This window comes from Aquarana catesbeiana, linkage group LG11 (assembly GCF_042186555.1).
Source record: "Aquarana catesbeiana isolate 2022-GZ linkage group LG11, ASM4218655v1, whole genome shotgun sequence".
In the NCBI taxonomy this organism is placed as follows: Eukaryota; Metazoa; Chordata; class Amphibia; order Anura; family Ranidae; genus Aquarana; species Aquarana catesbeiana.
In genome coordinates this window covers 223,400,631-223,428,149 of record NC_133334.1, presented here as the reverse complement: position 1 = coordinate 223,428,149, position 27,519 = coordinate 223,400,631, and the positions used below count along the sequence as shown (strand labels likewise).

Here is a 27,519-nt window from a genome sequence, read left to right as displayed (position 1 = left end):
CACTGACAACAATTAAAACAACGTTTTTATAGGGTGAAAAAGGTTTAGAACCTCTGTCACATTTTGATAACTTGTGTCATCACTTGGGATATTTCCCCTTTCTTCCTGTCCAGGTAATGGGTGCCAGAAAGAACAGGAAGTGAGGGAATATCCCCCTTATGGAGTCACATATAGCAATAAAAACCTGCCAAAAAATCGATCCCACATCTTCATCGTTCACACCTAATAAGGGGTACATGGCCAACAGAGACACCATGTGAAACTCTAAACAAAAAGTGACTAGCAATCCAAAAGTAGTAGATCTCTAAATTTCTACTTAGTAGCAAAACATAGTTTATGCAGTAAAAAACTGAGAATGTTCTCTTTTTTTTTTTTACTGCATGAGCTATGCTTTGTTACTAAGATCTCAAAGACATTTTGAGATCTACTACTTTTGGAGTGCTGGCTGTTTCTGTTTATAGTGATAAGAATGTTCCCGTTTAATCCAAAACAACAAAAATGTCTGGAGTTGGGCTTTTATGTTTTTATAGAATCACAATAAGACATACTGTAGATTCTTCTGTAATCATATAGAGGATTTACAAAGCCTTTATGTTGCTGTTCTTACAGGTGGATAACGCAGTGAAGTATACAGCTGGAGGTACAGCGGTCATGGCTACTGGAATTCTTGCAGCAGTTGCAATATCTTCAATGAGAAGTAATCGTCAGAAGCAGTGAGAAACCCAAGAACCTTAAGGGCTCATTCACACATATTGTGGTGACTGGTGTTTGTCCACACTGGATAAATACCAGTCACTGCTGGGCCACATAAAAACAATTGTTTTCCTTGTGCCCCATTCACACTGCAACACAGCCTGGAGGTGCAGCGCAGTGAGCTGACGTAAAACGCAGACATGTAGCAATTTACCGCAGTGCACTGGAAGGAACCGCATGTCACCACACAGACTGCGGAGACGTGAATGAAGTGTCACTTTGTGCACTTCAAATAAAGAAAAAAAAATAAAAAATAAAACAGTGTGATGTGCTGAAATGTGCATCACACTGCACCTGAAAAGAACAGCTGCCGACACGCTAAACCAGAGCAGTGTGAATGAGCCCAAATTCACAGAAGGCTCTCTATAACCAGGCAACAATGAGAGTCTGCAAAACAATATTAGTCATGCTGTGCTAGAAGGACAAGTGAAATCATTAATAAAGAATGTTACCCCAACATTTTATATTCCTGATATGTGCCTGCTGTACCATGTACTTGTATGAAAATGTATCCTGCTCTCTTTGTATTGCTTCCTGGTGTTCCTGCCAGCACCTCTGCTTTCCTATTAAAAGGCATGAGAGCAACACATGGTCAGCTTTCTATCTCTGCTCGCCTCCAATGATCAGACTTGTCCCCCTCCCTTGCACAGCCATTCATTGTGAAGACCAGTGTACAGCTGTTTCTCCTCCTTCAGCTCTCTGAGCTCCTTATGCAGTTGAGAACAGAGGATATGTGATCACTTAGAAAGAATGTTAAAATGTATTTATAATGCTTTTTTTTTTTATATGTATACACAAATGTTTTACCTTTTATTTCTATTGTAATCTCAATGAGTTGTTGTACAAGGTGAGGGTTCACATATACTTTAAATTGCTAAAGCGCTACAGAAAATACTAAAACTTTGCTGTACTCAAAACAAGTTTAGTTCAATCAAGCTAGGTTTTAAGGTCACCAATCTGGTTACAGTAAAGTTACAATCTGACCATACAACCTTGGTACAATCAACTTTAGATCTTATTAATATTTAGCAATATATTTAGCAAAATATTGGCTAAATCATTTAGGTAGTGTGGCTTGTGACATGCACGGTAAAATGAAAGCTGAGTAGATATAGTAAGTTGTGCAGTTCACTTATGCCGCGTACACACGAATGGACTTTTCAACCGGACTGGTCCGACGGACCGAGTCTGGCGGACAATCCGACCGTGTGTGGGCTTCATCAGACCTGCAGTGGACTTTTTAAGTCGAAAATCTGACGACTTTAGATTTGGAACATGTTTCAAATCGTTCCGACGGACTCGAGTCCGGTCGAAAAGTCCGCTCGTCTGTATGCTAGTCCGACGGACGAAAACCGACGCTGGGGCAGCTATTGGCTATTGGCTACTGGCTATCAACTTCCTTATTTTAGTCCGGTCGTACGTCATCACGTAGGAATTTGTTGTGATCGTGTGTAGGCAAGTCCGTTCGTTCGGAAAGTCCGTCGAAAGTCCGTCGGATAGACCGTCGGACCAGTCTGGTTGAAAAGTCCGCTTGTGTGTACGCGGCAGCAGAACAGAAATATATGCTGTGAATGAGTTCCACCCAATTTTTGAAGTTCAGCCCCCCCGCATTGCTGATCACAGTGCCAGTAATGTTCAGAATGTTTTTTATTTAAAGCACATTACTGTTTTTGCCCAGTAAACATGTCCACTTCCACTGCACCTCGCTGCAGTGAGGTACGTCATATCGAGCTGCCTGTTACCTCTGCCGGGTTAGCCCCCCCATATCAAAATTTTTGAAAAAATCTTATGCAGTTTGTTAGATCTTTGTTGGATCAACCATTGTTTGCGTTAGATCTCACACAGAAGAAGCAATATTAATAGTTATTTGCTGGGGGGGGCTAACCCGTCATCAACCTCCCCTTATCAAAAAATTGACCAAACAGTTAGCTATTTTGGAAGCTATTTGTTAGATAGCTGGAGTTGGACGCCACAGGTCACAGATGGTTGGCTGCTCTATCAGGGTTTATTTTCTGCCTGAAGTATCGACCGGGGTCAGGAAACAAGACGCGGATGCTTTGTTTAGAAAGCCCCATTGTTCCAGAGACCCTCCAGAAGAATAGGCCCAGCTGACACCTGAAGGGTTACGAGCCTTATGTCAAGGAGCAGAACATCAACCTGGAGTAGGATCCAGGACTGAAGAGGTTGGAATGTCAGCCGCTGGTGTCCCCAGATGTTATTGCAATGTCACCCAAGTCGGGGATGAAGGTCTGCCCAAGCTGTCAAAGAAAGACCTGCGGAGAGACCAGTTGGAGGACCCTCCCTGTAGCTTGACATTGAAGGCCTTGGAGAGCCAACGCCCTCACTTGCTCCTCACTAGGGATGAGCTTCGTGTTCGAGTCGAACCCATGTTTGACTCGAACATCAGCTGTTCGATCGTTCGCCGAAATTGCGAACGATATGGGCCGTTCGTGGCAAATTCGTGTGGCGCGTCACGGCCCATAATTCACTGCGGCATCGCAGTGCATTGCTGGCTGATGATTGGCCAAGCATGCACTATGACCCGCATGCTTGGCCAATCACAGTGCCGTCGGTAGAGAGAGCTGTAATTGGCCAAAGCCAGGGTGGCTTTGGCCAATTATGGCTCAGGGGGTTTAGAACATGCCCCACACTATATAAGGCCACCTGCACGGTGGCCCTGTGTAGTGTGTTGCGGCATGCTTAGAGAGAGAGAGAGACAGTGTCATTTCATTTGAGTTAGCTAGATTAGGCAGGACAGTCAGTGAGTTAGCTGCACTTACAGTGTATTGTGTATATATATGCATCCCAGGTGTTGTGTGTATATATATATATATATATATATATATATATATATATATATATATATATATACACTGTATTCAGTTTAGCTAGATCCGTTCCTGTTTTCTTCCTACTGACAGGCAGGCTTGTCTTGTTACAGTATTTACAGCTACCTGAAGAAAATTGCTGGTGTTCTTTTGATCCTATTAGTACCACAGTCAGGCAGCTAGACTATTTACAGTTAGTGTAGTGCGTCCTCCTCACAGTGTTCAGCTAAAGCTACAAGTTAGTGTAGTGCGTCCTTCTCACAGTGTTCAGCTAAAACTACAAGTTAGTGTAGTGCGACCTCTGCACAGTGTGCAGCTAAAGCTACAAGTTAGTGTAGTGCGTCCTCCTCACAGTGTTCAGCTAAACCTACAAGTTATTTTTTTGCGAGCACTGCACAGTGTTCAGCTAAAGCTACCTGTAGAAGGTTGGTGGTGTTTTCCTGATCCTATCACTACCGCAGGCAGCTAAATAAGCTACAAGTTAGTGTAGTGCGAGCTCTGCACAGTGTTCACCTAAAGCTACCTGTAGAAGGTTGGTGGTGTTTTCCTGATCCTATCCCTACCGCAGGCAGCTAAATAAGCTACAAGTTATTGTAGTGCGTCCTCCTCACAGTGTTCAGCTAAAACTACAAGTTAGTGTAGTGCGACCTCTGCACAGTGTTCAGCTAAAGCTACAAGTTAGTGTAGTGCGTCCTCCTCACAGTGTTCAGCTAAACCTACAAGTTATTTTTTTGCGAGCTCTGCACAGTGTTCAGCTAAAGCTACCTGTAGAAGGTTGGTGGTGTTTTCCTGATACTATCACTACCGCAGGCAGCTAAATAAGCTACAAGTTAGTGTAGTGCGTCCTCCTCACAGTGTTCAGCTAAAACTACAAGTTAGTGTAGTGCGACCTCTGCACAGTGTTCAGCTAAAGCTACAAGTTAGTGTAGTGCGTCCTACTCACAGTGTTCAGCTAAAACTACAAGTTAGTGTGGTGCGACCTCTGCACAGAGTTCAGCTAAAGCTACAAGTTAGTGTAGTGCGTCCTCCTCACAGTGTTCAGCTAAACCTACAAGTTATTTTTTTGCGAGCTCTGCACAGTGTTCAGCTAAAGCTACCTGTAGAAGGTTGGTGGTGTTTTCCTGATCCTATCACTACCGCAGGCAGCTAAATAAGCTACAAGTTAGTGTAGTGCAAGCTCTGCACAGTGTTCAGCTAAAGCTACCTGTAGAAGGTTGGTGGTGTTTTCCTGATCCTATCACTACCGCAGGCAGCTAAATAAGCTACAAGTTATTTTTTTGCAAACTCTGCACAGTGTTCACCTAAAGCTACCTGTAGAAGGTTGGTGGTGTTTTCCTGATCCTATCACTACCGCAGGCAGCTAAATAAGCTACAAGTTATTTTTTTGCGAGCTCTGCACAGTGTTCACCTAAAGCTACCTGTAGAAGGTTGGTGGTGTTTTCCTGATCCTATCACTACCGCAGGCAGCTAAATAAGCTACAAGTTATTTTTTTGCGAGCTCTGCACAGTGTTCACCTAAAGCTACCTGTAGAAGGTTGGTGGTGTTTTCCTGATCCTATCACTACCGCAGGCAGCTAAATAAGCTACAAGTTAGTGTAGTGCGAGCTCTGCACAGTGTTCAGCTAAAGCTACCTGTAGAAGGTTGGTAGTTTTCCTGATCCTATCACTACCGCAGGCAGCTAAATAAGCTACAAGTTATTTTTTTGCGAGCTCTGCACAGTGTTCAGCTAAAGCTACCTGTAGAAGGTTGGTGGTGTTTTCCTGATCCTATCACTACCGCAGGCAGCTAAATAAGCTACACGTTAGTGTAGTGCGAGCTCTGCACAGTGTTCACCTAAAGCTACCTGTAGAAGGTTGGTGGTGTTTTCCAGATCCTATCACTACCGCAGGCAGCTAAATAAGCTACAAGTTATTTTTTTGCGAGCTCTGCACAGTGTTCACCTAAAGCTACCTGTAGAAGGTTGGTGGTGTTTTCCTGATCCTATCACTACCACAGGTAGCTAAATAAGCTACAAGTTAGTGTAGTGCGTGCTCTGCACAGTGTTCAGCTAAAGCTACCTGTAGAAGGTTGGTGGTGTTTTCCTGATCCTATCACTACCGCAGGCAGCTAAATAAGCTACAAGTTATTTTTTTGTGAGCTCTGCACAGTGTTCATCTAAAGCTACCTGTAGAAGGTTGGTGGTGTTTTCCTGATCCTATCACTACCGCAGGCAGCTAAATAAGCTACAAGTTATTTTTTTGCGAGCTCTGCACAGTGTTCACCTAAAGCTACCTGTAGAAGGTTGGTGGTGTTTTCCTGATCCTATCACTACCGCAGGCAGCTAAATAAGCTACAAGTTATTTTTTTGCGAGCTCTGCACAGTGTTCAGCTAAAGCTACCTGTAGAAGGTTGGTGGTGTTTTCCTGATCCTATCACTACCGCAGGCAGCTAAATAAGCTACAAGTTAATGTAGTGCGAGCTCTGCACAGTGTTCAGCTAAAGCTACCTGTAGAAGGTTGGTGGTGTTTTCCTGATCCTATCACTACCGCAGGCAGCTAAATAAGCTCCAAGTTATTTTTTTGCGAGCTCTGCACAGTGTTCAGCTAAAGCTACCTGTAGAAGGTTGGTGGTGTTTTCCTGATCCTATCACTACCGCAGGCAGCTAAATAAGCTACAAGTTAGTGTAGTGCGAGCTCTGCACAGTGTTCAGCTAAAGCTACCTGTAGAAGGTTGGTGGTGTTTTCCTGATCCTATCACTACCGCAGGCAGCTAAATAAGCTACAAGTTATTTTTTTGCGAGCTCTGCACAGTGTTCAGCTAAAGCTACCTGTAGAAGGTTGGTGGTGTTTTCCTGATCCTATCACTACCGCAGGCAGCTAAATAAGCTACAAGTTATTTTTTTGCGAGCTCTGCACAGTGTTCACCTAAAGCTACTTGTAGATTGTTGGTGGTGTTTTCCTGATCCTATCACTACCGCAGGCAGCTAAATAAGCTACAAGTTATTTTTTTGCAAGCTCTGCACAGTGTTCACCTTAAGCTAATTGTAGAAGGTTGGTAGTGTTTTCCTGATCCTATCACTACCGCAGGCAGCTAAATAAGCTACAAGTTATTTTTTTGTGAGCTCTGCACAGTGTTCACCTAAAGCTACCTGTAGAAGGTTGGTGGTGTTTTCCTGATCCTATCACTACCGCAGGCAGCTAAATAAGCTACAAGTTAGTGTAGTGCGAGCTCTGCACAGTGTTCAGCTAAAGCTACCTGTAGAAGGTTGGTAGTTTTCCTGATCCTATCACTACCGCAGGCAGCTAAATAAGCTACAAGTTATTTTTTTGCGAGCTCTGCACAGTGTTCACCTTAAGCTAATTGTAGAAGGTTGGTAGTGTTTTCCTGATCCTATCACTACCGCAGGCAGCTAAATAAGCTACAAGTTATTTTTTTGTGAGCTCTGCACAGTGTTCACCTAAAGCTACCTGTAGAAGGTTGGTGGTGTTTTCCTGATCCTATCACTACCGCAGGCAGCTAAATAAGCTACACGTTAGTGTAGTGCGAGCTCTGCACAGTGTTCACCTAAAGCTACCTGTAGAAGGTTGGTGGTGTTTACCTGATCCTATCACTACCGCAGGCAGCTAAATAAGCTACAAGTTATTTTTTTGCGAGCTCTGCACAGTGTTCACCTAAAGCTACCTGTAGAAGGTTGGTGGTGTTTTCCTGATCCTATCACTACCACAGGCAGCTAAATAAGTTACAAGTTAGTGTAGTGCGTGCTCTGCACAGTGTTCAGCTAAAGCTACCTGTAGAAGGTTGGTGGTGTTTTCCTGATCCTATCACTACCGCAGGCAGCTAAATAAGCTACAAGTTATTTTTTTGCGAGCTCTGCACAGTGTTCAGCTAAAGCTACCTGTAGAAGGTTGGTGGTGTTTTCTTGATCCTATCACTACCACAGGCAGCTAAATAAGCTACAAGTTATTTTTTTGCGAGCTCTGCACAGTGTTCACCTAAAGCTACCTGTAGAAGGTTGGTGGTGTTTTCCTGATCCTATCACTACCGCAGGCAGCTAAATAAGCTACAAGTTATTTTTTTGCGAGCTCTGCACAGTGTTCACCTAAAGCTACCTGTAGAAGGTTGGTGGTGTTTTCCTGATCCTATCACTACCGCAGGCAGCTAAATAAGCTACAAGTTAGTGTAGTGCGAGCTCTGCACAGTGTTCAGCTAAAGCTACCTGTAGAAGGTTGGTGGTGTTTTCCTGATCCTATCACTACCGCAGGCAGCTAAATAAGCTACAAGTTATTTTTTTGCGAGCTCTGCACAGTGTACAGCTAAAGCTACCTGTAGAAGGTTGGTGGTGTTTTCCTGATCCTATCACTACCGCAGGCAGCTAAATAAGCTACAAGTTATTTTTTTGCGAGCTCTGCACAGTGTTCACCTAAAGCTACTTGTAGATTGTTGGTGGTGTTTTCCTGATCCTATCACTACCGCAGGCAGCTAAATAAGCTACAAGTTATTTTTTTGTCAGCTCTGCACAGTGTTCACCTTAAGCTAATTGTAGAAGGTTGGTGGTGTTTTCCTGATCCTATCACTACCGCAGGCAGCTAAATAAGCTACAAGTTAGTGTAGTGCGAGCTCTGCACAGTGTTCAGCTAAAGCTACCTGTAGAAGGTTGGTGGTGTTTTCTTGATCCTATCACTACCACAGGCAGCTAAATAAGCTACAAGTTATTTTTTTGCGAGCTCTGCACAGTGTTCACCTAAAGCTACCTGTAGAAGGTTGGTGGTGTTTTCCTGATCCTATCACTACCGCAGGCAGCTAAATAAGCTACAAGTTATTTTTTTGCGAGCTCTGCACAGTGTTCACCTAAAGCTACCTGTAGAAGGTTGGTGGTGTTTTCCTGATCCTATCACTACCGCAGGCAGCTAAATAAGCTACAAGTTAGTGTAGTGCGAGCTCTGCACAGTGTTCAGCTAAAGCTACCTGTAGAAGGTTGGTGGTGTTTTCCTGATCCTATCACTACCGCAGGCAGCTAAATAAGCTACAAGTTATTTTTTTGCGAGCTCTGCACAGTGTTCACCTAAAGCTACCTGTAGAAGGCTGGTGGTGTTTTCCTGATCCTAGCACTACCGCAGGCAGCTAAATAAGCTACAAGTTATTTTTTTGCGAGCTCTGCACAGTGTTCACCTAAAGCTACCTGTAGAAGGTTGGTGGTGTTTTCCTGATCCTATCACTACCGCAGGCAGCTAAATAAGCTACAAGTTAGTATTTTGCAAGCTCTGCACAGTGTTCAGCTAAAGCTACCTGTAGAAGGTTGATGGTGCTCTCATACTACAGGCAGGCAGTTGATTTTGCTAGCTGCAGTATCAGTACATATATATATATATATATATATATATATATATATATATATATATATATATATATGTATATATCCCAGCTTAGTGCAGCTACAGGCCATTAGTATGTCTGGAAGGCCAACAAGGAGAGGCAGACAGTCACAAGCCAATAAAAGAGGGCAAGCAGGCTCTGTGCCTAGAGGCAACAGTGCTGGTCGTGGAGACGGTGCATCCTCATCAGCACGTGGCCGTGGGACACGCTTGGCCTTTTTTTCGGCAGCTGGCCGTGTTGAGCCGCAACATGTGGAAGACTTGGTCGAGTGGATGACCAAGCCGTCCTCATCCTCCTCATCCTCTCTCACCCATGCTCAGGGTACTTTGTCTGGCAAAGCAGCTGCCAACGCGGCCTCTTCTCCCTCGGCTCAATGGCATCAGTGACTCCTTCCCTAGCCCCACCATGTCTTCCTGAGGAGTCCCTCGAACTGTTTGACCACAGTGTTGGGTACATGCTCCAGGAGGATGCCCAGCGTTTGGAAGGCTCTGATGATGATACTGAGCTAGATGAAGGCAGTAACGTGAGCACGGACAGAGGGGGTGCCCAAGAAGGACAGCAATCTGGCAGTCATGCTCCCCCTGCTGCAGCATACTGCCAGGTTTGCTCCAGTGATGAGGAGGGGATGATGAGGTCCCTGACTCAACGTGGGTGCCTGATAGGAGAGAGGAGGAGGAGGAGGAGGCACATCACCAACGAGGCAGGATGCCCTCCAGGGGCCAGTCTAAGGGCAGCACACTGACTGCATCACACCCCAAAGCTCCGCATGTGCAGGGCGCTGCAGTCTCTGCACATTATTCAAAAAGTTCTTTGGTGTGGGCCTTTTTTGAGACGAGTGCATCAGATCGCACCGCTGCTATGTGCAACATATGTCTCAAGCGTATCTCGCGTGGCCAAAACATCTCCCGCTTGGGCACCACATGCTTGACCAGACATATGTTGACCTGCCATGCAGTTCGTTGGCAAGCGTATCTAAAAGACCCACACCAAAGAACAAAGAGGACCTCTCCTTGCTCCTCATCAGCTGAGATCTCCAACCCCACTATACCTTCAGTCCTCTCTGAGACCTGCACTGAGAGGAATGAAGGTGTAGAATTAGGTGTGTCACAGCCAAGTACTTGTGGGCAATCTGCTTTCGGTACACCGACATCAGATTGTACCAGGCAAATTTCCCTGCCCCAGCTGCTGCACCGCCGAAAGAAGTTCGCTCCCAGCTATCCACAAGCCCAGCGGTTGAATGCTAGCTTGGCAAAATTGCTAGCACTTCAACTGCTGCCTTTTCAGTTGGTAGACTCTGCCCCCTTCCGTGAGTTTGTGGAATGTGCCGTTCCTCAGTGGCAGGTACCCAAACGCCACTTTTTCTCACGGAAGGCGATTCCGGCTCTCTACCGGCATGTGGAAGGCAATGTCCATGCCTCGCTGGACAGGGCGGTCAGTGGTAAGGTGCATATTACCGCTGACTCATGGTCCAGCAGGCATGGACAGGGACGTTACCTAAGTTTCACCGCGCATTGGGTGACTCTGCTGGCAGCTGGGAAGGATGCAGGACAAGGTGCAGTAGTGTTGGAGGTTGTTCCGCCACCACACCTCCAAAATGCCACTATTAATGATTGTGACACACCTCTCTTCTCCACCCCCTCCTCTTCTTCTTCCTCCATTGCCTCTTCCTGTGCTTTGTCCTCGGAACCAGCGGTGCTCCGTAGGCGTTCAAGGGGCTACGCAAGTACGCAGGCCAAAAGATGCCATGCGGTTCTTGAGCTGGTGTGCTTGGGGGACAGGAGCCACACTGGAGCAGAGGGTCTGTTAGCTCTGCAGGGGCAGGTTCAGAGGTGGTTGACGCCACGCCAACTTAAGGCAGGAATGGTGGTTTGCGACAATGTCACCAACCTCCTCTCTGCCCTCCGACAGGGACAAATGACCCATGTGCCCTGTTTGGCTCACGTCCTTAACTTGGTGGTGCAGCGGTTCTTGGGCAGGTACCCGGGCTTACAGGATGTCCTGAGGCAGGCCAGGAAAGTCTGTGTGCATTTCCGCCGGTCATATAATGCCAGTGCTCGGCTGGCGGACCTCCAAAAGGAGTTTAACCTGCCCAAGAACCGCCTAATCTGTGACATGCCCACCAGGTGGAACTCAACGTTGGCCATGCTGCAGCGGCTGCACACGCAGCAGAGGGCCATCAATGAGTACCTGTGCAACTATGGCACCAGGACAGGGTCAGGGGAGCTTGTTTTTTTTTTCCCCACGCCAGTTGGCCATGATCAGGGATGCATTCACTGTCCTGTCACCATTTGAGGAGGCCACGAGGATGGTGAGCAGTGACAGTGCATGCATCAGTGACACTGTCCCCCTTGTCCACCTGTTGGAGCACACGCTGCGTGGAATAATGGACAGGGCACTTGAGGCAGAACAGAGGCAGGAAGAGGAGGACTTCCTTAGCTCTCAAGGCCCCCTTTATCCAGACAGTGTTCCTGTGTGCCCGCCGATCACACAGGAAGAGGAGGAGGAGGATTGTGTCAGTATGGAGGTGGAGCCTGGCACTCAGCATCAGCAGCAGTCTTTAAGGGATCAGTCCCAAGAAACACATGGACTTGTACGTGGCTGGGAGGAGGTGGCTGCGGACCATCTCGTCCTTAGTGACCCAGAGGACTCCGGACCGAATGCCTCAGCAAACCTATACTGCATGGCCTCCCTGATCCTGCAAAGCCTGCGTAAGGATCCTCGTATTCGTGGTATCAAGGAGAAGGACCAATACTGGCTGGCAACCCTCCTTGATCCACGTTACAAGGGTAAGGTTGCAGACCTTATTTTTCCATTGCAGAGGGAGCAGAGGATGAAACATCTTCGGGAGGCCTTGCAGAAAGGTCTGTGCAACGCGTTCCCAGAGACTGGGAGGTTACAAACTCCTGTTTCTGGACAACGTGTTGCTGAGGCTTCGGTCAGTCAAAGAAGGAGCGGTGGAGAAGGTGGCCGTCTGACCGATGCATTCAGACAATTTTTTAGTCCGCAGCCCCAAGGTATGATCGGTTCCAGCAACCATCGCCAGCGTCTGTTTTACATGGTGCAGGAATACCTAGGGGCAAGATCTGACTTGGACACCTTTCCCACCGAAAATCCTCTGGGTTACTGGGTCTTGAGGATGGATCACTGGCCAGAGCATGCACAGTATGCAATTGAGCTACTGGCCTGTCTTGCATCCAGCGTTCTTTTGGAACGCACATTCAGTGCTGCTGGAGGCTTTGTACCTGATCACAGGGTGCGGCTGTCCACCGACTCGGTCGATCGACTGACCTTCATAAAAATGAATCAGTCTTGAATCACCACCAGCTACCAAGCACCTGATGCTGATGCAACCAAATCATTTTTTTTGAAATCTCAGATCCCTTCAAAGACTGCCTATGCTGAGTAATTATCCTCTTCCTCCTCAATGATCACGCTGATAGCTTGTAAGAACATTTTTGGTTCTGGACACCGCCACCAGTGCCTAAGGCCCAATTTTTCAGCCCCTGTTTAACAGTGGCGTGTAATTACAATTTTTGATGCAATACTTTGCAGCAGGGCTCTTTCTTGCTTTCCAACTAGAGTTTCTGTGAGGGATTGCAGTGTTGTAGCACCAGCACCAGTGCCTAAGGCCCAATTTTTCAGCCCCTGTTTAACAGGGGCGTGTAATTACAATTTTTGATGCAATACTTTGCAGCAGGGCTCGTTCCTGCGTTCCAACTAGAGTTACTGTGAGGGGTTGCAGTGTTGTGGCACCAGCACCAGTGCCTAAGGCCCAATTTTTCAGCCCCTGTTTAACAGGGGCATGTAATTACAATTCTTGATCTAATATTTCACAGCAGGGCCCGTTTCTGCACCCACCAAGAGAGAGTGAGGACTTATGCCGCGTACACACGGTCGGACTTTCCGGCATACTTGGTCCGGCGGACCAGAGTGTGCCGGACAATCCGCCTGTGTGTGGGCGGCGGCGGACTTTTCCGGCGGACTTCTTCCCAAAAGCCCGCCGGACCTAGATTTCAAACATGTTTGAAATCTTTCCGTCGGACTCAGTTTCGGGCGGAAAGTCCGCTCGTGTGTGTGCTGGTCCGACGGAAAGCCCGCTCGTGTGTAGGCTGGTCCGACAGACCAAATACGACACGAGGGGATGGTATTGCATCTCGCGCTCGCTGCAATAGGAAAAACAAATCTTCCTATTGCGGCGAGCGCGGGGCATACCAGGCCCTTAGGTCTGGTATGGATTATAAAGGGGAACCCCGCTACGCCGAAAAAACGGCGTGGGGTCCCCCTAAAATCCATACCAGACCCCGATCCGAGCACGCAGCCTGGCCGGTCAGGAAAGGGGGTGGGGACGAGCGAGCGCCCCCCCCCCCCTCCTGAACCGTACCAGGCCGCATGCCCTCAACATGGGGGTGGGTGCTTTGGGGGAGGGGGGCGCCCTGCGCCCCCCCCCCCCAAAGCACCTTGTCCCCATGTTGATGAGGACAAGGGCCTCTTCCCGACAACCCTGGCCGTTGGTTGTCGGGGTCTGCGGGCGGGGGCTTATCGGAATCTGGGAGCCCCCTTTAATAAGGGGGCCCCCAGATCCCGGCCCCCCACCCTATGTAAATGAGTATGGGGTACATGGTACCCCTACCCATTTACCTAGGAAAAAAGTGTAAGTAATAAAACACACTACACAGGTTTTTAAAATATTTTATTAAACAGCTCCGGGGGGGGATCTTCCTCCGGCTTCGGGGGTCTTCTTCCGGCTTCGGGGGTCCCTCCGCTTCATCTTCTCCCGGCGTCCGGTTGGTTCTTCTCCGCTCTCCGGCCTCTTCTCCCGGTGTCGCAGGTCTTCGGCCGGCCCCTCCGCTCTCTTCATGTAGCTCTATTGCGAGCGGAGGTCCGGACTTCTGGGCTTCTTGGCTTCTTGGCTTCTTGGCTTCTTGGCTTGGCTTGGCTTCTCTTCTCTTCCCCCAGATGTTGACACGACGCTCTCTCCGGCTGGACTGGTTTCTGAGGGCTGCGTTGTGACTTATATAGGCGGAGACCCCGCCCCCATATGATGTCACAGTCCCTGGGCATGCTGGGACTGTGACGTTTTAGGGGGCGTGGTCGACCACGCCCCCCGACCACGCCCCCTAAAACGTCACAGTCCCAGCATGCCCAGGGACTGTGACATCATATGGGGGCGGGGTCTCCGCCTATATAAGTCACAACGCAGCCCTCAGAAACCAGTCCAGCCGGAGAGAGCGTCGTGTCAACATCTGGGGGAAGAGAAGAGAAGCCAAGCCAAGCCAAGAAGCCAAGAAGCCAAGAAGCCAAGAAGCCCAGAAGTCCAGAAGTCCGGACCTCCGCTCGCAATAGAGCTACATGAAGAGAGCGGAGGGGCCGGCCGAAGACCTGCGACACCGGGAGAAGAGGCCGGAGAGCGGAGAAGAACCAACCGGACGCCGGGAGAAGATGAAGCGGAGGGACCCCCGAAGCCGGAAGAAGACCCCCGAAGCCGGAGGAAGATCCCCCCCCGGAGCTGTTTAATAAAATATTTTAAAAACCTGTGTAGTGTGTTTTATTACTTACACTTTTTTCCTAGGTAAATGGGTAGGGGTACCATGTACCCCATACTCATTTACATAGGGTGGGGGGCCGGGATCTGGGGGCCCCCTTATTAAAGGGGGCTCCCAGATTCCGATAAGCCCCCGCCCGCAGACCCCGACAACCAACGGCCAGGGTTGTCGGGAAGAGGCCCTTGTCCTCATCAACATGGGGACAAGGTGCTTTGGGGGGGGGGGCGCAGGGCGCCCCCCTCCCCCAAAGCACCCACCCCCCATGTTGAGGGCATGCGGCCTGGTACGGTTCAGGAGGGGGGGGGCGCTCGCTCGTCCCCACCCCCTTTCCTGACCGGCCAGGCTGCGTGCTCGGATCGGGGTCTGGTATGGATTTTAGGGGGGACCCCACGCCGTTTTTTCGGCGTAGCGGGGTTCCCCTTTATAATCCATACCAGACCTAAGGGCCTGGTATGCCCCGCGACGGGGCTCGCAAGGTGTCAATCTAGCCGATAAAAGCGGCAAGATTGACATCCTTTTCTAGTCCCGTCGCACCTGAGTCACGTTCAAAATGAACGGACTTGTCCGTGTGTGGGCAAGTCCGTTCATTCTGAAAGTCCGCCGGAACTCCGGCGAAAGTCCGTCGGAAAGACGGGCGGACTTAGCCCGCCGGAAAGTCCCGGCGTGTGTGGGCAAGTCCGTTCGTTTTAAAGTCCGGCGCACCTGGCGGACAAAGTCCGTCGGAAAGTGTGCCGGACCAAGTAGGATAGAAAGTCCGCTCGTGTGTACGCGGCATTACAGTGTTGTGGCACCAGCACCACCACCAAAGGCCCAATTTTTCTGCCCCTGTTCAACAGGGGCATGTAATTACAATTCTTGATCTAATATTTCACAGCAGGGCCCTGTGAGGGCTTACAGTGTTGTGGCCACAACAACACCTAAGGCCCAAATTTCTACTGCGTATATAGGGCAGGCCCCTACTTTCAAACATCCAACTTACAAACGACTCCTACTTGCAAACGGAAGGAGACAAAAGGAAGTGAGATGAAATCTACCCCTAGGAAGGGAAATCTCTCTCCTGTAAGAGTAAATATGGGAAAAACATTTCTCCTTTCCACTAATGCTTTATCACCAATCCTTGTTTCACAAAAAAAAACAAATTTTCAAAAAACATTTGTCATTGGGACAAAAAGTGAGGTTCAATCTTCTCAAGAGGAGCACAGACAGCAAAACAAATGTCACAGGGGTGATAACCCTTCCCTATGTTTTCCAAAAAGCTTTAAAAAGATTTTTTGGCTGGAGCTAAACACGTTAAAAATGTACCAGTTCAAAATTACAAACAGATTCTACTTAACAACAAACCTACAGTCCCTGTCTTGTTTGCACCGCCTGTATACTGCTGTTCAGAGTACAGAGCCTGTATACTGCTGTTTCCTTTTTTAATTTGGGTGCGGGGTTCTTAATATCCATACAAGACCCAAAGGGCCTGGTAATGGACTGGGGGGTACCCATGCCGTTTATCTCACTGATTTTCATCCATATTGCCAGGACCCGACATTACATTAAAGCCGCAAGCAGTTTTAAATGACTTTTTTTCCTTTAAAAATGACATTTTGTGCAGGGACTGTTCTAAGCACGGGAAACACGCGCCACTTTACAGGCATACTATAGACACCCCCCAGGTACGATATTTAAAGGAATATTTCACTTTTTTTTTTTTTTTTTTTACTTAAAGCATCATTAAAATCACTGCTCCCGAAAAAACGGCCGTTTTTAAAAGTTTTTTTTGCATTGATACATTTAGGACAATACCATGAAAATTAGCCTTTAAAATGAGCACTTTTGATTTTGGACATTCGAGTCCCATAGACGTCAATGGGGTTCTAACTTTCGTGCGAATTTTCGGTTCTAGTGCGAACCGAACCGGGGGGTGTTCGGCTCATCCCTACTCCTCACTGACTCCCTGAAGGAAACCCATCTGCTGCACCGAGAGTGGGATCAGTTTCAGGTGCACAGAGGGTTGGTCTACCGAAGGGGCACCTCTGATGATTCTGAAGAAAAATGGCAGCTATTCCTACCTGAAAAACATAGGGAGACAGTATTAACTGCCCTACATGACAACCATGGCCACCTAGGGCCCAAGAGGACTTTTCACCTAGTGAGGGACTGGTTCTACTGGCCCTGCATGCAGGCTGAAGTTGAGGACTATTGCCACTCCTGCATCAGATGTATCCAAAGGAAGACTTTGCCTCACCGAGCTGCCCCAATGGGCCATCTTCAGAGTCAGGGACCCATGGAGCTGGTGTGCATTGACATTCTGTGCTTGGAGCCTGATCTGAGCAGGCAGGGAAATATCCTGGTAGTGACTGACCATTTCCCTCAGTATGCCCAGGTGTTTTTCACGAGGGACCAACAAGCATCCATGGTGGCCAAGATCTTTGTGGAAAAATTCTTTGTGCACTATGGTCTGTCCCAACGCATCCACTCCGATCAAGGGAGAGATTTCGAGAGTAGTCTCATCAAGAGACTTTTGGACCTGTTGGGCATCAGGAAGTCTAAAACCACCATCCTCAAGGAGATCCTCAACCAGAGAGATTCAACCAAACCCTCCTGGATATGCTGGGAACTCTAAATTCAGAACAAAAGCAGCACTGGAGCAAGCATATAGTGGCTATTGTGCATGCTTATAACAGCACCGCCAATGATGCCACAAGTTAGTCTCCCTACAGTTTGATGTTAGGACCGTAGGCCCAGCTGCCAGTAGACTTGGCCTTCGGCACATCCCTCGACCATACCTCAGCACATCCCACAGAGGGTATGTGGATCGCCTGCAGAGACGTCTGAAAACCGCCTATGATAAGGCTCAAGCTGCCTCATATGCCCGAGGACAGAGAAAGAAAATAAACTTTGACCTAAGGGTACGAGTGCAGGACCTACAGCTGGATGACAAAGTACTGCTGAGAAACCTGGGTGTCCCTGGAAAGCACAAGTTAGCTGACCGTTGGAAGTCGCAGCCCTATGTCGTTTGCAAGCATCTGCCAGGACACCCAGTATATCAAATGCGGCCGAAGGGAATCACAGGTCCGCTGAAGACTTGGCATTGCAATCATCTGTTGCCTCTGTCAGAAGCAGTTCATGTGCCACCACAGCCAGATTTACAGTCTACACCCACGGCCTCTCAAAGATCCAGGCCAGTGACTAGATCTTACTCTGTACCCCTTGCTGAATATGAAAACAGTGAGGATGAAGAGAAAGATTGTCTGTGGCCGTCTCAAATGCCAGGGCCTGCCACACCCCCCCATTTTCTTCTCCTCCCAAGGTGACTAAGGTGACTCTCAGGCCAGAGGCTCCTGAGTTTGTATCTCAAAGTCCACCTTTTGAAGAGTTGGAAGACCCTCAATCTTCCCTGCTGACAACAGACCCCTAAGACTTTCCATCCTTCATTGAGGAAGCTGAAGCTGATATGCAGGAAGAAGAAGAGACCAGTGTGCCTGTAACCCCAGAACCTAAAGAACAGCAAGAGCAAAGGGTCCCCCCCCCTGAAAAGACTAACATATGATACTTTGGGTGAAAGCTCTGAGGTGGTTGTTCTCATTGCAAAAAGGTCTCTTGAAGTAACTGACCCTTCCACCGCAGATTTGGTGGTGGACAATCCCAACTCACTGTCAGGGCTGCGCTCAGCCCTTCCTTTTCTGAGCTGGCCGCTCAGCTGTCAGCTAATTGCCAGCTCCTATCTCTCCACAGTTACTCAGCTGTCGATGATATCCTGCTCGTCAGTCCTACCTACTTAAGCCGTCCAGTCCAGGGGCCTTGGTCAACATCACAGAAACAATCTCCTGCGATCCTGTTCAAGACTTGCTTTGCTGACATCCCTTCTGGCTCCAGATCCTGCTTGCTGTTCCACTACATTGATCCCCGACTTCTGGCTTGGCTGACTATCCGTTCCGGTTACTGAACTTTGGCTATGTTTTGACTACATTTGTTCTTTTTACTTTTATTATTAAACAGGTGTGATTTAACTGTACTTCTGTCTTGGCTTGATTTCTTGGTTTCTGACACTCCCTCCCTGGCACATCTAGCTGGGCCATTCCAGTTAAGGTGGCCTGTAGGCAGGACAACCTCCCCTCCTATGCTAATTGGTGGGATGTTCCTCTGCCAGGGTTTTATGCATGTGTAAATTGTATGGTTTCCTGTGCACACTAACCTGTTTGTTTTTTTCCCCGTGTGTATATCAAAAGCATGTAACAGGTCATAGACTCTTTACCTCCTTTGGCGGAGGGGAGTATGTAGCTGGGGCTACTCTATCACCCGTGGTCCCACACCTCCCGCCATTCCCGCCAGAGACTGCCGGACTGAATAGACACTGACACAGGCACTCACTGAGGGAGAGCACGCCTGTCAGTCCCTATGGGGGATTTCTCCCCCTCCCTCTCCTCTTCCTGTGTCCCTATTGGCAGGGAGAGGGAGCCAATCAAGCAGCAGCAGAGGACCACGGGATTTGAAGTCTCATCACAATACAGCCCCATTAATTTCTACAGGGGGTGGAACTACCAAACCCAGCCTGCTTTGCAAGAATGGGGGGCTAGCTAAAGACTTAAGCTTGTAGGTCTGAGGAGAGATCACCATGAGGTAGGGAGGTGAACGGAGGTGTGAGGAGAGGCTACAGTCCAAAGACGGTTCCAGAGACCATCCAGAGATGGTTGAAGATTTTGTACCACCTAATATCTCTATTTTTATGTAGAATATCTCTGAAATTATGTGAGATCTAAAGTTAAAAACACTTGATCTTACCGGATCTAACGAATATCTATTAGCCTGAATGATTTTTGGTCAGAAAATTGCACGTGGGGGGGCCAATCCGTCCTTATGTACCACCTAATATCTCTATTATTATGTTTAATATCTCAGAAATTATGTGAGATCTAACGTTAAAATCACTTGATCTTACTGGATCTATTGAATATCTATTAGCCTGAATGATTTTTGGCCAGAAAATTTGATAAGGGGAGGCCAACCCGTCCTTATGTACCACCTAATATCTCTATTCTTATTTGGAATATCTCTGAAATTATGTGAGATCTAATGTTAAAATTACTTGTTCTTACTGGATCTATTGAATATCTATTAGCCTGAATGATTTTTGGCCAGATTTGATAAGGGGGGGCCAACCCGTCCTTATGTACCACCTAATATCACTATTTTTATGTGGAATATCTCTGAAATTATGTGAGATCTAACCTTAAAACCACTTGATCTTATCAGGTCTAATGAATATCTACTAGCCTGAATGATTTTTGGTCAGAAAATTGCATGCGTGGGGCTAACCCATAATTATGTACCACCTAATATCTCTATTTTTATGTGGAATATCTCTGAAATTATGTGAGATCTAACGTTAAAACCACTTGATCTTACCGGATCTAGCGAATATCTATTAGCCTGAATGATTTTTGGCCAGAAAATTTGATAAGGGGGGCCCGCCCCCCTCATTAATCACTTAATAAGTCTCTAATTATGTGAGATCTAATGTTAAAACCACTTGATCTTAACGGATCTAACAAAAAGCTTCCAAAATAGCTAACTGTTTGGTCAATTTTTTGATAAGGGGGGCTGATGATGGGTTAGCCCCCCCCCAGCAAATAACTATTAATATTGCTTCTTTTGTGTGAGATCTAACGCAAACAACGGTTGACCCAACCTGATCTAACAAAGATCTAACAAACTGCATAAGATTTTTTCAAAAATTTTGATATGGGGGGGTAACCCGGCAGAGGTCTGCCCGTTGGCTCCTGAGATATAAGTGTCATCAATCCCAGGAGTCAATGGGCAGCCTCAACTTCTAACATTGCGGTATTTGCACGCATTGCGCGAGATCAGGAGGTGCATGCTGGGTAGCCGGCAGAACCGTAACCTGGAAGGAGCTACGGGCGTGCTTCAGATGTCCACACTGAAGATGGGAGTGCACTTGCTACAGAGGTGACATTGAGTACATTGCTTAACAATATAACAAAAAAGCCTACATTTAATACATAAGCCGTAATGTATTATATAAGCTGCGACCATCACAAGGGTGTTTTTTAGGGAAAAAAGGCTGGAACTCCGCTTTAAAGGGGTTGTAAAGTCTCAAGGTTTTTTATGCATTCTATGTGACACGGGAGCTTGGGGCGGAGCCCAGTCCTGCTGTCTGTGTCAATGGACTCAGCAGCAGGACTCGGGAGCGTGCCCGCACGAGTGCCCCCATGGAAAGCGGATCTCCGTGGGGGCACTCGGGAAGAGGAGCCAGGAGTGCCGCCGGGGGACCCCAGAAAAGGAAGATTGGGGCCACTCTGTGCAAAACCCTTGCACAGAGGAGGTAAGTATAACATTTTTGTTATTTAAAAAAAAAGCCGCTGGCAGTAATCGCATGCAAAACAAACAACAGGCTGGTTGTACTGAAGTCGTCGATCGATAGATCAACTTCATTACAACCAGCCTGCCCATAGGTGGATCAAATTGATCACTTCAGGCTGGCCCCTTTTGCAAGTATAGCTAAGAAAAACAATAAAATAAAGTGCCTATACTGTTGAAAATCCAGTAATACACTGTCTCACCCTGCTCTGCACATGCTCAGTTGCCCCTTATTTTTTAGCACTGTACCGAAAATGTAAAGGCCAATCTGCCGACAGCCTAAAGATTTATTGCTGCTCAGGGACTCTGGGCCTCATCAAAATGGCAGCCTCCGGCAAGAAGAAACAAGGGCAATGCTGGAGGCAATTTAGAGCACACACTCATTTTGGTAGCATAATTATTAATGTGGAATGTATGTGCCTTGCTAAAGAACATTATTTTTTATCAAGTTGTTATGTGTAAAGTTCTGCTTTAATGCACATTGTGATAACAAGTACTAATGTATAAATAACACTGGGCCCACAGTGAGTCATTGTGATATGTGCAATGTGGTACTAAGCAAGGTGGATACTTACCCAACATACTTCACTTAATGCCCATGTATATTGAGACAGTTATGCCCTGTACACACGATAGGATTTTCCGACAACAAAACCGTGGATTTTTTTCCGAAGGATCTTGGCTCAAACTTGTCTTGCATAAACATGGTCACACAAATGTTGTTGGAAATTCCGAACGTCAAGAACGCGGTGACGTACGACACATACGACGAGCCTAGAAAAATGAAGTTCAATAGCCAGTGCGGCTCTTCTGCTTGAATCCAAGCATGCGTGGAATTTTGTGCATCGGATCAATGTACACACGCTCGGAATTTCTGACAACAAGTTTTTTTGTCGGAAAATTTGAGAACCTGCTCTCAAACATTTGTTGGAGGAAATTCCGATAACAAATGTTCTATGGAGCATACACACAGTTGGACTTTCCAACAACAAGCTCACATCCAACTCACATCCAATTTGTTGTCGGAAAATCCTATCGTGTGTACAGGGCATCAGTCTCAATAAGTCTCTGGAATGCAATTATGTGTACTGAAAGCAATATGTGCACTGGGTGCCCCCTTGTGGTATATATGTGTTCAGAATATTGTTTAATTATAAAGATCCACAAATTAGAGATACTTGATTTCTATTCTAAGTAAATAACTTGACAGCCTGATCCACAGGAGCTTTTTATAGGGTAACTGGCAAAATCTGGCATTTGATTTGTGTCCTTGTTCTTGGGCCCACACTTTTAATTTTAGAAAAGGGAGAAACAAAAACGGCAACCTGTGAAAAATATGTTAAAAAAATTAAAAGATAAAATACAAATAAAAAATAAAATCACAGACGAAAAGGTTATTTAACATTGAAGTTAATATGCTGCAAATAAGTTAATTGTCTATAGGTGGTTAAGCCCCAAAATGCCAATTGTCACTGTGAAGAGGACCCTATTGATTTGCAGTACAAAAAAAAAAATACTGCAGAAAACATGAAAGGCCTAAAACACAAGTTACCACAATGCACAGCAACACACTCTATGTGTAATACATTGTGGTGCCATTCATTAGATTTCTCTTTACTTTCTGTAGATACAGTAGGAAGTGAAAAGAAATTTCTCCAAAGTGAGGTAAATCACCTTTTAACTTTTTTTTTTATGTAATCTTTATTTTGAAAATTTTCAGACAACAAACAACTAGACATTTAACAAGGCACGTAGGTAGAAAAGGACATTACATGACAGGAAATGAAGGGCCCTTCATCGGGTGCATGTAGTCAGAAGGAAAATTACTCAGGGATGTACACATTTTGGGGGATCGCCCTGGGGCATTAGTTATCAACATATTACAACCATGATATGAATTCAAACAGCAATGGGTTACCCCTATCGTCCCTGTCTGGTACAACTTTGCGGAGGGTGTAGGTCTCCATTCAGAGATAAGGATCAGACCGCACTTCTAGTCAACGGCCCATCAACGCAAAAGAAATGGAGTAAGGGAAATAAATTTAATTAAAGAGGAAGAAACTAAAATAAAAATTAAAGTAATACAATGACAATAAACTGAAAATAAAAAGGCAAAATAGAAAAAAACAGAAAAAACATCTGCTAGCATTCTGAGCTGATGTAAACTGTGGCAGTCCTGCCAAGGTTCGGCCTCCCTCACACCGTCGCAGTCGGCGAGATTCCCCGGGCAAACAGCCCAGCTGGACTTGCGTAGTTTATCCAAGTAGCCCACAAGGAATAGAACTTCTCATGTCTATCTTTATATTGTGCCATCCACTCCTCAGCAGCCATAATATTATTAACTAAAGTCATCCATTCAGTGCTGGTAGGCACTCAAGGTGTCTTCCAGTGGATTGGAATTAGCCGCCGGGCTCCATTAAGCAGATGGGGCAGTATGGATTTGCGGTATTGGTTAAGAGGAGTGGTGGGGAAGTGCAGCAAGGATTCCAGTAGGGAATCTGGGAGCTCTAAGTCCAAAATGATCTTGATCTGTGCATGTATGTCTAGCCAGAAGGGTTGTAGCTTGGGGCATTCTCACCAGATGTGAAGGAATGAGCCTCTGAGGCCACAATCTCTCCAGCATGCATCTGAAAGGGAAGGGTATATCTTGGTAAGCTTGGAAGGTACTCTATACTACCTGGTCAGAACCTTATAACTATTCTCCTGCATTTTTGTATCTACTGTGCTCGAATGTGTAAGTCTATACAGATGGTCCAGCTGAGGCTCGGTGTAGGTCTCCATTCAGAGATAAGGATCAGGCCGCACTTCTAGTCAATGGGCCCATCAACACAAAAGAAATGGAGTAAGGGAAATAAATTAAATTAAAGAGGAAGAAACTAAAATAAAAATTAAAATAATACAGTGACAATAAACTGAAAATAAAAAGGCAAAACAGAAAAATAGAAAAAACATCTGCTAGCATTCTGAGCTGATGTAAACTGTGGCAGTCCTGCCAAGGTTCGGCCTCCCTCACACCTTCAGATCCTCAGTGCCTAAAGCTCCCCCCAATCCGACCCCATCAAACAGAGGGGGTCGCAGTCGGTGAGGGTCCCCGGGCAAACAGCCCAGCTGGACTTGCGTAGTTTATCCAAGTATAAAATAACAAGTATAGGCGCAATCACCTAGTACAATAAAAACAATCAAAGGACGGTCAAAAAACTAAATAAAAAATGTGAACAGTGACAATCCATATAATAAGCACAAGCCAATAGTCCATATATTGTTGTGATCAGGATGAAGGGAAAAAACGCCCAGAGAGAGCAAGCAGGGCTGCCATCATAGTAGGAACGAAACCATGGTCCTGAGGCTGAAATACAACAAGTAAAGAGGCGCCTCTGGGTGCAGACGTTTTTATAAATTTAAAATGCTTTAATAAGATATATAGAGGTAAACTCATATTGTGGTGATAAGAACAAGCATGATAGTAAGAGTCATGGATGGCGCTCCCAGTCCTGTGCCTGTGAACAGTCTCTGTGGTGGATGTAGTGACAGCTCCCATCAATCCTCCCCGTCCAAATGATCATATGGAGTCCTCTCTTCCTCCACCTATTTCGTCTCCTCCTTTTTTGGTGCTCAGTCCTCCTCTTGCAGCCTCCAGGAAAAGAAAGCTCATCGGAGAGGCTGCAGAGGGGGACGCAGCAAGAGGAAGCCCCAACACACTCAAAATAAGGAAACTGTGAAGATCTTCAACCTTTCTTCTCATATTTTATCCCATGCTGATACCTTACTTTTGAGCAGAGGCCTGAATTTTGCGCCCCTCAACAAACCCAATGCCTTTTTGTTATTTAAAGACTTCAACAGATATGTACGGAACCTTACTCTAAAACGTTACTACCACCTAAAAGAAAAAAAGAATGCACAGTTTGATGTTACCTTACCCCCATCTTCCCCTTCCCTCTTAACGGATTTTTTTCATTTGATACAAGTTTAGTGGATGATATCGAAAATGTTTTATCCGATGATAATATGGTTGATGATCAACTACTTTGCCTCCTAACCCAACACACAGCAACTTCCCCTCCCATCATTCATACCACTCTCAAACCAAAGTCCATTTTTTACCCCTCACAGGCCAAGGGCCCATACATCGAAAGTTTTTATAGGGTTGTATTTTCAGAAGCTTTGCCAATCTTCCAACGTTACCAATACTCACAATCTGTCACCTGTAGAGATCCAAACACTAAGACCGCTAATGGATGCAGAGGATTTGATCATAAAATCGGCGGACAAGGGTGGCGGAATCGTCATACAGGACAAGGAAGACTATGTCACAGAGGCCAGAAGGCTGCTCTCTGATACGTCCACCTATCGGAAAATCAATAAAGACCCCACCTCCGATTATGCTAAGGAAGTCAATAATTTGGTCTCTGAGGCATTCCATAATGACATCCTCAATAAATTTGAGAAGTCTTTCCTTCTCAAAGATTTTTATCATATCCCTTACTTTTACCACCTCCCAAAGGTCCACAAAAGTCTAGACAACCCCCCCGGTAGACCCATAGTGGCAGCTATGGACAGCGTCACTACGGGTCTCAGCTTATATATCGATCATTTTCTCCAGCCCATCGTCCAAAAATTACAGTCCTATATCAGAGATGGGACTCACCTGATGGAGCTTCTTTCAGTATACAGGTGGGAGCCCACTTACACATGGCTCTCCCTGGATGTGAATTCCTTGTACACATCGATTCCCCATGCGTTCGGCCTAATAGCACTCGAGCACTATTTAGCAAAAGACTCCCTCATCAATCCTCGCCAGGCAGCATTGGTAGCGACTTCATATTGTCTCACACACAACTATTTCCAATTTGATGATGAATTCTATGTCCAAATACAGGGAACAGCGATGGGGGCCAATTTCGCGCCCTTATATGCCAACTTGGCCATGGGCTATTGGGAGAATCTACACATTCTCCACAATAACCCATATGCCCGTCACATTGTATTCTTCGGTCGTTATATCGACGATATCGCCATCATTTAGGATGACGACGTCGATGTGATTAAAGACTTTGTAAAATATTGCAATGATAACCAATATGGCTTATCTTTTACCTTTGTTGCCAGCCCTGACACGTTGCCCTTTCTCGATCTGGAGTAAGGTGCCGACGCAGCCACTTCCACCATCATCTCCAAAAACTACGTCAAACCGACTGCGGGCAATTCATTTTTGCACTATAAAAGTTGTCATCTTCCACAATGGATCAATAACATTCCAAAGGGGCAGTTCTGCCGACTAAGACAGAACTGCACTAGAGAAAGTGACTACGTCCACCAGAGTACTTTGCTTAAAAATAAATTTATAGATAAAGGCTATCCTGTAGATCTCACTGATCGAGCCTTTAAGCATTATCTAAAAGGTAAACCTCCGAACCAATCTTGGGACCCTGACCAACATACAGTACGGTTTACCACCACCTTCCACTGTCAATTCAAGAAAATGGAAAGAATTCTAGCGGATCATTGGGACATACTACTACAAGATCCACTATTAAAACCTTACATTTCTGAAAAACCCAAGGTCACATACCGCAGAGCTCCCAACATCAAAATGAAAATAGCCCCTAGTAGAATCCGATCAAAACACTGACCCCCCAACCAGCCCGTACTCATCCCACTAGTTGGGATGTTTCAGTGTAAAAAACCGCTGTGCAAAACCTGCAGATTTGTACACCATGGCCAGAAGTCCTTCACCACCAAGGGTGTTACTCATGCGTTGAAAGATATCTACAACTGCTCTTCAGATTTTGTGATCTATGGATTATCCTGTCCTTGTGGCCTACTTTATGTAGGCCGTACGATACGAGCACTCAGGACCAGGTTCGGTGAACACCGAAGATCTATTGAGGGTGGAATTGATCCCCTAAAAGTGGCACATAGTGTGCCCAAACACTTTGCCCAAGTCCATCAAAAATCCACCGTAGGGTTACAGGTGTGGGTCATAGAACAAATCCCTAGATCTCTACCAGCTGCAGAACGTTTCAAAAAACTATGCGCCCGCGAAACGTTCTGGATTTACCAGTTAGACGTTCTTTCACCTGGGGGTATGAACGAAGGAATAGAAATCTCCACCATACTGTAGTTCTGGTACCTTCTTCCTTCCGCCCATAATGCAGAGAGTTCACAACAATATAGGCTTAGAATTAAAACAACTATTATTATTCTTCATTTTCCCCCAGACCTGTGCCCCCCCCCCCCCCCCCAGTATCGTAGACACTGGTTTTTCTTCTTTTTTTTTTTTTTTTTTTTTTTTTTAGTCCGATCGACATTTTTATAACGTTGGACAATGTTTGACATCTTCTATATATACTTTTATATGTGCATTTAATCTATATGTGCGTACAGGTATACACACGTATATATATATATATACGTATATATATTTCCTCATATATATATATATATTTTTTATACATTTTATATATATATTTTATAATTTTTTTAATAATTTTTTCCATTTTTTCCAATTTTACTACTATGCAGCGCATAGTCAGTAGTAATGTCATATTTTCATTTTTTCAATTTTTATCTCCCAGTGCTATCCACGCATATGTTGTGTGTGTATATATATTTATTTCAAATATCTAGTGTTTCATCATATGCATATGTTTTATGACCAATATTCATGAGTTGTATT

At 46.1% G+C, this 27,519-nt stretch overlaps 1 protein-coding gene and 1 long non-coding RNA gene across 2 annotated transcripts in view; one reads left to right on the top strand and one right to left on the bottom strand.

The window, feature by feature from the left end:
* The window catches only part of LOC141112504 (phospholipase A and acyltransferase 3-like), a 60,140-nt gene extending 58,802 nt beyond the window's left edge, over nucleotides 1-1,338 (top strand). Inside the window, exon 5 of the mRNA XM_073605394.1 lies at nucleotides 610-1,338. Coding sequence (XP_073461495.1) covers nucleotides 610-717 — 108 coding nt within the window. The 3' untranslated portion in view covers nucleotides 718-1,338. The remainder of the gene's footprint in view (nucleotides 1-609) is intronic.
* LOC141112506 (uncharacterized) overlaps nucleotides 1-27,519 on the bottom strand; it is a 114,532-nt gene that overhangs the window by 80,757 nt on the left and 6,256 nt on the right. The gene's annotated exons all lie outside the window — the stretch shown is intronic.